Source organism: Chelon labrosus, assembly GCF_963514085.1.
Source record: "Chelon labrosus genome assembly, chromosome: 6".
NCBI classification, from domain to species: domain Eukaryota; kingdom Metazoa; phylum Chordata; class Actinopteri; order Mugiliformes; family Mugilidae; genus Chelon; species Chelon labrosus.
The window spans coordinates 2,572,465-2,582,441 of NC_140342.1; the positions used below are offsets into that span (position 1 = coordinate 2,572,465).

At 40.5% G+C, this 9,977-nt stretch overlaps 1 protein-coding gene across 1 annotated transcript in view; it reads right to left on the reverse strand.

The window, feature by feature from the left end:
* The window catches only part of LOC311490053 (xenotropic and polytropic retrovirus receptor 1 homolog), a 39,182-nt gene extending 29,445 nt beyond the window's left edge, over positions 1 to 9,737 (reverse strand). The window contains exon 1 of the mRNA XM_084547391.1: positions 8,650 to 9,737. Coding sequence (XP_084403517.1) covers positions 8,650 to 8,718 — 69 coding nt within the window. The 5' untranslated portion in view covers positions 8,719 to 9,737. The remainder of the gene's footprint in view (positions 1 to 8,649) is intronic.
* Between the last annotated feature and the right edge of the window lie 240 nt (positions 9,738 to 9,977).

Genomic DNA, 9,977 nt, shown 5'->3' on the forward strand with positions numbered 1-9,977 from the left:
TGGTTCCAAGGTAAGATATAGCCAACTTTTGGCTCCACTAAAATAAACACATCTACAGGCAAAAGATGTTCACCTGCAACAAAATCTATTGAAAAACTACAGCAGCAAAGTCTATCTTTCATTAAGCAACCACTGTTGACTGATAGCAGCCATGCCCCATATGCATTATTTGTACATACTTTACTTTTCATACATATTTTTGATCTCGTCTTCCTTGTTGTGGCTTCCACCGTGGGTCTTGCTATGTCACTTGCACAGGCTATATTGTTGCTATAAAACTGACTACAGTTAATATTAGATAGTGGAGTAAAGCTTTCTCAGTTGTCAGATTTGAACTCTTCCTCAAAGCTGGGTCCAGTGAAAACGTGAACATACATATTAAACTGTCAGATTTTTATAGCAGTACTGCAACATGAGTGGATGAAATATACAAAAATTCTTGATAGTAATTAAGCGTTTAGAGGCCCTTCTCTAAATGTCTGCTAACTAGTAATGAGGGTACAAGTAAAAACAGCAGATTGTTGATTCACCCTTATTTTACTGTCAGCAAAATAAGGGTGAATCTATTCCTCACTCCATTTGAAACCAGCTACCATCAGCAAACTAACTTCCCATGAACTGGGGCTGCTGCGGCTTGGAGTTTCCACCACTGCTGCTGTGTACAGACCTTGACTACAGCATTGTGTTGAGTAAGAAAAAAAAAACTCCTCCAGCCAATGGCATATGGAAATGACGTCATGAAGGAGTGCTGCACTTTACTGCATAGTACTGTTCATCTGCAAGTGACATGTTACAAATGAATGGTAAACGACAATCAGGCAAACCTTAACAGTGGATGACACAGCTGCAGTGAGCATGAGTACAAAAGGAGCAAACCCCAGTATGCTTCAGGTCAAGAAGGAACAAAGTATTTTTGGGTCTGAATTACAATTGAAAATAAACATTCATTTGCATTTTCTTTTGCAGATATTCAAAAATTTGGTCAAAATCGGCACAAAATTTTTGATGGAAACCTATGTATCTAGTTTCAGAAGATGGAAGCTTAAGTTTCCCTCAAATCATGACTCCTCTCTAGAGGTCCAACAATTATCAGTTTGTTGCTTAACATTAAATCCTAGTAACCATTTTGATAATAAATTATTCCTTCATCCAAAAATGACACAATTGTTCCAGCTTCTCAAATGTGAACATTTACAGCTTTTCAGATATGATACTCAAATAAATATCTCTGGTTTTTGGACTTTTAATCCTTTTAACAACAAAAAGATATCACTCAGGATTCTGGAGACGTGTAATGGATATTTTTCTTGATTTTTTGAACCAGTTAAAGGTGCCTTTCCTTTACTTTACCTTTTTGGTTCACCTTTCTGTCCTTCATGCTAAAACTCCACTAAAACAACTTCTTAACTTTTAATAAAACCAGACTCTGACTGAGTGTTCCAGCCATTTCCTCCTCCGGCAGGGTTTTCAGTCAGTCAATGAGTCTGTTGAGTCATACAGATGACCATCAGGCATATATATTCTTGTAGTTCCTGTCTGGTAGTCACACCAGGAATCTGCCAGGTTAAATAAAGCTGCTTCCATCATAGGTTTATATGTGGCCAGTGTCAACAAAGTGTGAGTCTATTCTATTGAACAGACTAACTATCATGCACGTTTTTGTAGATTAAACTGCAGGAAACACATACAACTGCACACTGTTGGAATGCCAGTAGTCTGAGCTACAGACAGAGCTGTAAAAAAATCAAACGACCTGGACTACAATGAAAACAAAGCTGATCGCCTTTGCAAACATCAATTCATGACAACTCAGGGTACACCACTGTTTATGAAACTGGCCTGCTAAGTGGCTGACCCAAACCCAGCGGCCCAGAGAAAATATGACACACAACTAACAGCCGTTGTCAACATGGCTCTGCAAACCTCACAGGCCTGGGTCCCAATCTTCACAGGCCTAAAACTAACTGGGCCAAGGGCCAGATTTACAGCTGGGTGGAACAACAAGCTACATCTGGTCTGTGTCTAGGAGCGGGAAGACAAGGAGTCCATGTGAAACTTCTGTGGAAACAAGTAACACGTGCAGTACGTGCACAAGAGTATTTATTTGTATCCCTCACAAGTACAAAAATATATCAGACTGTGTATCACCTTCACTGATTCTCTGTGTGTTGGTCCAGGCCAGAACTACATTCTCAAGCCTAATAGTGTAAGGTAAACAATCAGCCTTGTAATCCGGCAATCCGCTATTGTTCTTATAATAAATTTAGGCCGGAAGTTATTGATAAATGTTATCATGTGGATTTTTTCTGTGAACCAATAAAACAAGTTTACAAACAATGTTACTCATGGTGTTTTTCTGCTTTGTCAGAAAAACACCGGGTTCAACTTTGTTGCAACACAACAAAATGCCATAGCAAAGCTTTACTTTGGATAGTTGAATATGTGCATGCACACGTTCCAGGTAGACTGCTTTACAAACATGAACGCAGTACTTCTACTGCTCATCTTGGAATTAGTGTGATAGTATGGTTGTAGCGGTGATACAGCATCTTTCCAGAGTTGCATAATCCTGTCTGTGAGTATTACAAACTTCTGACCAGTGTTCGGGGGTCTGAATAACCTCACGCACCCACCAACGCCATCTTGCCGATTTAATGCAGCACTGAATCATTGCTTACAAACATGCCGAATGGATTTCGTTCATCGTAAAAGAGATGATTATTTAAAATCTATGATTATAGGGGTGTAAGGCTGCAATAACCTGTCCTCATTACATAATTGCAATCTTTACATTTCTCCCCAATTACTGTGGCTACCACTAGCATACATAATGAAAAATAAACTTCATTCGAAAAAGCCATGTCATTAGAAGTGTGGCAATTCTTCAATAAGCCGCACTGTAAAAATGAAACCGCTACCACAGCAGCACAACCACCACGCATCTACACCTCAACACTGAAGTTCAGCCAGAGTTCCAACCTCAAAGCAAGAAGACACCAGCGTCAGCGGTTTTGTCTGATTGCTGGTTGGTGATCGGTGCTTGGGTGTTGCCGCTGCATCCTTATATGCTGAGATTCAAACAGGAACTCAATTTTCCCAAGAGCAGATGCTTGCGATTACCACAAGAACACGGTTTTGTGGGACACTTGCAAATTGTAAGCCATTTGTTTCTGCACACACAGAATTATGAAACTGAACAACACAGATTTCTATTAATGTTATGCTCCAAGTGATAAGAGATGGATAATACAGGTGTATATGCAGTACACAGCATATTGTCTAATTTGGTTACACTGCATAAATCTGATCTTTTGTGATGAATAGTATTGTCAGATAAGAGTTGGAGACTGAACTGGTTCATTAATTTATAGATTTAATGCTATTGCAAGAAATAATAAAAGTTATGATTATTATTTAGTGGTAAATTAACCAAAGAATTCATCCATTTGAATCCAAAAAAGTATGACAGATGCTTTGAATCAAATGAAAGAATAATTGCTATAGGTGTGTAAAACTTCCAGGTTCAAGATGCTTCATTGTAGGTTTTCATCCATATTTGAAATCCACATTTTCTAGCACTGCCTTGAATGGCACATTACTGTGCTTCCTAACATATTAGTGTCACTAATGGGCAGAAAGATGTGAGGCCTTGTGTGCGTACAAACTAAATAGGGCCCTTTTGTAAAGACAAGTCTTCGTGGTGATACTAGTGATGAAAAACAAGGCAAATGTTTGTTGCTGTCCAGCATGGTCCAACATGGTTCATATAGTATTGATAAGATGTTCAAGTTCAAGAGTATTTTGTTTCCTGCTTAATTCTCCTAAAGGCATTTTGTACACAGAAACACAGAATGAATTTCCAACAAGTCTCTATTTTAGGAGCTTTCTATGTGTGACCGGAGGTTACTTGGTTTGGTGATTACAACTGCTGTTTGGATCTGAGACTGGAGTGAGTTCTAAAAAGGTTGCAGGCTGATATAACACTGAACAGGGCTGCTGAAGCTCCTCAAAACTCAAAAACAGACTGCACTTCTAACTGCAGGAAAAGACCTTTGGCCCTAAGCCTAATGTGACTGTGCTGCAAAAGGAACACGGGATTCAAACAATGTGTCAGGAGTGCCGAGGAGATGACTGATCGCCTTCAAGCCAGGAACTCAGCTCTGGTTCAGACAAAACGGAAAAACACAAGACAAATGTGTGCATAAATACATACTCTAAATATATAAGAGCAAAAACAAGCATTTCCAAATCACTTAAAATAAATCCAGATCATTATAAAGAGAGGTTTCTCCGGTTTTAGTCATTCAGAAAAGTCTGTGACACTGAGAAAATGTGCTGCAGTCACACTGAGCTGTACCAATATGTGGCTCTGCAGAGCACAGGCAATGACTTGTGAAAAACACTGCAACGACCATCACCGAAAAATGCAGATACTGCTGTTCACAGGTAGCAAGAGGGGGAGAGAACCTGGAGGCAGAAACATGATAGCTGCATTCCAGCCACAGCAAAGTGTTATACAGTAGAACACCTCTCGATGCAACTCTATAGCTTATTTATACACATACATATTGATATGTATGCTAACTGATGCTATACTCAAATACGATGTAGTTATACATGTTTTTACATCTGCAACAACAAAAAAACACTTAAGCTACTGAGAAAGTCAATGCATTCCCAATATTATACAATGAAAATATGAGAACACTGATGTAAACGAACAGTTCCTTGGTTAACATGATCAAATGCAGTAAGTAACCTTATGGTTCAAAATGTAAGTTTTGGACTTAGGTCCAGGATGATTAAATGACCAGATTTTAAGACAACATCTCTAAACCTTTCTCTGGAGTTCAAATAATTCACTTAGTAATCAAAAATGAATCAGCAATTATTTTGAAAACTGATGAATGATGGAACGTTTTCCGTAATAATACTAACTCCATTACACAGCCCTTCTGTTTTCAAGATTTCTTGTGTCTTATGTGAATTAGATAACTGAGCTGTTGGCAAACATCACTGGCAGCAGATTGGGAGTAGCTAACTGAGGCCTCGTCCACACATACGAAAACGATCTTTTCCCTCTCCGTTTTCGAGGGCATCGTTTCAAGAAATATCCGCGTCCACACAGGTCCGTTTCAGCACGACCGAAAACGCTACTTCATATTCCAGGCCTATAGGTGGCGCTGTTTCGGTTTCAGAAATTCACCAAAAATGGAGAGGAAGAGGCGGAGCATGCGCACAAATCTTGAGCGCTGTTTACAAATCGCCTTTTTTGCTCAGCGTGGTGGCACAGGAGCATGATATTTTGCCCTAGTAACCCTAATAGGCTCAACATCGTCTCCAGCATGAAAACTAGCATGTAGTCCGCCATTGTTGTTGATGTTGTTATGAGATGTCTTGCGGGAGGTGGAAGGCTGCTCGGGGGTGTGGCGATGACATCATCGTTTTCCCTGTTTCTCTCTGTCCATACAGAAACGCAAGAGTTGCGTTTGTGAATTTCTCCACCCTGGGACCCGTTTTCAGAAAAGTGCGTTTTAGGGCTATGCGTTTACAGGATACGTGTGGATGATCGGCCAAAACGATGCAAAACTTCTGCGTTTCTGCGTTTTTGCGTTTCTGTGTGGACAGGCCCTGAATGTAATTCTTTAGGTGTCTTACACAACAACATAACAGAAACACAAAGTTGATGTTTATTTATTGTGCCTTCTTAAAACCAGCGTCTGTACTAGGCCGAAGACTGAAACACCACTCTGTGCATGCACGCTAAGAGAGTTGTGCAGATGCCTTGCATTTTGGGTACAGCCAGAGTGTACAGTCTGAGCGGTCACACATTTTAGGATGCACCTCCGTGTTCATGGCTAAATCAACTACATTTACATGACATTAATAATGTTGGCATTAATAATGTTGACATCTTCCATTTGCTTCATACACACAGATCACCAGAAAGGAACTGTGCTCCCATATTATATATATTACGTTGACACTATTACACTGACATGAGAAGTAAATAACATTGACCATCTTGTGACAATGCAATGTTCTGCTGGGAAACTTCTGGACCTGGCATTCATGTGGCAGCCATCCCCAGCAGGATGCAGCCTGACACACACACAAAAACGCTTTAGGAACAACTCAAAAAACATGAAGAACAGCACAAGGTGTTGACCTGGCCTCCAAATTCACTAGATCCCAAACTGATCAAGTATCTGTGGGATGCACTGGATCAAGCCAAAGGCCCTCACTAACAACATTCTGTTACCAGACAAATACAGAAACATGATGCTATACCAAAGCTATGTAGATTAGTTTTCTATCAAGAATTTTTCTCAAGTGCAATACCCACATCTCAGGTACTTTCACATTGTTCGCATACTGTCATTTTATGTCATTTGTGGTGCGATATTTGTTTTAAAAGAGTAATCCTCCTATTGGAGTTTGTCATTATTCATGGTATTCATTAATGTCAATAATATTCAGCCTCCACCATTTCAGTCTTTTATTTAACTCTGGTTTGTTTTTCACCAAACTGTAGTTATCATTATTATTAGTAGTAGTAGTTACTTACTCAAAACTTGATACAGTCTGCAAATATTTTTTGTACCTTTGAATGTTTTTGATTGACGCAAACAAAATAAAACCTACAACTATGCTAATCTGTTTAGACTAGGTAATCTGTGTAATCTGTTAAAAACTAATATGCTATATACGTTAAAATAAAATATAAAAAAAGATAAAAAAATGATGTTGACAAAAAAAAAGGAAATCACAAGCACGTAGACTGCATCGCACTCATCATTCACGTTATCCTTCAGGCGTTATCTCTGATATATTTACTCTACATATCTTAATATATTTTTTCTTCTCTTACTTTAGTCTATTTTGTATCTTGCCCTGCCGCCTTGACACCTACATTTCTGCATAGGGATCTCATCTCTCTCTTATCTCAAATGGCGATGCTTGCAACAGCCATAGCTTGGACTAGATGAGGCCTCAAGTAACCAGTGAATTATTTTTGAACACAAAAAATTATAGATGAGACAGTAGTACTTATTTTTCTAATACTATCGGTACAAACTTTCCAAATCTTGACACCCTGTTACTGGGTGGTGAATTAGAGCAGATTGACAATTGACAGTGATTCGAGCGGCGGTCAATGCTGTGTCACGAGCATTGTGAAATCTACTGGCGCAAGCTCAGCTCACCCGAGGCTCTGGCCTACAAATATGATGACAGATGCAGTGTCAGTCACATAACACTTGTGTCTGCTTTGTATTTGTTTGCCTACTTATTTGGTATAGTTTCATTTCACTCTTTGTGTTTAGCTTTCAAGACTATATGTTGATGCAATAGATTATTGTGACGTACTTATAAAGCGTCTAACTGAACTGAATGTACATTTTTGGACTGGTATTGGCTTCCAAAATATTTATGACACCACAAATTGTGCTGGTGTGTGCACATCCCAAGACTTGAAAATGTGTAAACGGCCTCACAGTTTCAGTCCCTGCACAGACGCAGTTCTGACCAGAAAATAAGAGAACAACACAGTGAAGTCAAATGTAAGCAGGACATATTTTGGCAGGGAGGAGAACTTCAAGCTTAAAACCCTAATCGCTCTACCAGTATTTGGAGCCAGTGGCCTGTGAAAAACGAGCCGTTCAACATTAAACGGCCACATTCGTTATTTTAGTGAATCAGGTAGGTATGCACATTTCAGGTTTTAACTATAGACTCAACTACATTACTGCATACCTAAACACAGTCACACCTGCCCGGCTGAGCTTGTCATTATTCCAGTTGAACCTAATGGGCAATGATAGCTTGCTGTGCCAAGTGTAACTCATTAAGTACAACTTTTATACCACCAATTTTACTGTTAGGTGATAACACGTGGAATCGTTGTGATTAAATTTGTCTAGCATGCAGAAAGAACAGCAATGGCACTTATGAATTTTAGATTCAGCACCAGGTTTCTGCTGCAGCCCCAGTACAACCTTGACAAGCACAGTATGTTCTTAATAAAATGCACTGGCACAAATGCAAAGGCTATTGTGTTTTTTGTTAGTTTTTCACGTTTGTTGACAAGGTGAGCCTTGTGTACGATTTGAGGCACAACAAAGAGCTGAAGTGCGTTAATAGCATTAATAGATCAAAGGTTGCAGGTTGAGCTACGAGCACCTCTCTGGGTCAGCTATTTGAGGAGCGACAGAGGGGTTAACGGGCGCAAAGATTAACAAGCTCGATAAATGATGACTCAGCCAAATGCCTTTTATCTCCTAAACCCATTCCAAGCAGATAGGGATGACAGACACGCAGGGCTCTGCTGGTGTACATAACGACTCCACAGAGCCTAATGTGACCGGGGTGGAACCTGCAGAGCAACAAAACAAACCTAGCTTGTCTGGTTTGAGAGCTAACACTGGTGAGCTGCTGTTGCTCGATTAGCGGTCGTGTCAACTGAAGCAGTTCTTCCCTTCCTGTTTTCGAACGTCAGAAAAGAGAAGGACAAGGAAGTCATCTCTAATCAATAACCCCGAACTGAAAATAAGCAGGATGAAACTGAACAGGCATCTAGTGTGTTCATCCAGTTAGCCAGCCCGCTAGCTAGGGCTAGCATAGTGTAGGTTTAATCTGAAGCTAACGTACCTCATACTGGATGTACTGTTTTCTCCACTCCGGGGTGATGTGAGCCGAGAGATGCTCTGTGAATTTCATTTTGACAGCCGGTGGTTTTCCGTCCTCCGCTTTTGTTGTAACCAGGACCGGGGCGGTTCAGCTGGGCAGCGGGGGGGAATTTCGCCGTGCTGGTTCTCTAACGTTTACAGAGAAACTCTCATCCGAATATTACGATCTGGCTGCTCGGTCAAAGACAGAGAGATGCCCTTTTTGTCGTTAACCTAGGTAGCTACCGGCACACATGAATGTCTTTTTAAATACACTCGACAACGTTCCGGCGGAGTCACATCTTAGCTCGAGGAAAATGTTTAAATGGGGTTTTATATGTAACCCCAATGTCGCAAAAATAACGCTTAGTTTCTGGTGAGCGGGCTCCCAGCGCTGGCGTTAGCTGGCTCGCTATCGTTCATCATCTACCTCTCTCTCCACCTCCCGTCTCCCGCTGCCTTCAGGTGCAGTGGGGAATATGAAAACAAGGCGATTCGTCGTCGCACATGACTATGCTGGTGGTGGGAGTTACAAGGTTCTCCGGGAAACGTCATGCACTCCTGAGAGTTAATTGGTCGTTTTTTAACTTGATGGTGAGCCAATGAGCTAGCTGTAAGAGAAAGGAGAGGAATGCACATCCATACACCCATAACTTATGTTTAGCGCAGAAGCTGCTGTTGTTTTGTTTTTCTGAGGAGGTACAGTTCTTGTTATTGATCACCAGACCGTGTTTTTCTGATTCATTCTGCTTTGGCGAATCTTCTTGATTCTTTAACAGAATTAACTTATTTTCATTTTCGGGTCTGCCATTTGTAACAATTTGTCTAGACTACACTGGACGTTGGTAGTCTCATTAGGCGAAGGCATTTGAATGTGACAATATTAAATGAGTATTGATCCAGAATGCCGACCATAATACGATTCATAACATAGCTTTGTGCTCAGTCGTGTGTCTCTATGAATTGCTCTAATCGTATTTCTTATCTCTGCACCAAATCCTGTTCCATCAACAGTGTACACAGTCTGCATTTCAATGGGAAAAACATCTCCCCCAAATATTCCGATAACACTTGAATGCGGCACATGTGACGTCCCCAGCCACCTTTGGGGATGATGACGTAGATGCAGATAGACTTTTTAGCGAAATTCAAGTGGAAAGTTTCCACAGCATATCCTCTGTGTGTTTGTGGCTCATCTGCTGTTCTGGAGATCCAAAAATAAACATGTACTGGAAAACAAAATGTGTCAGAATGATGTAGGCTACTGTACATCCAGCTAGTGATCGATCCTTTGTTTGGTGAAAAGCATAA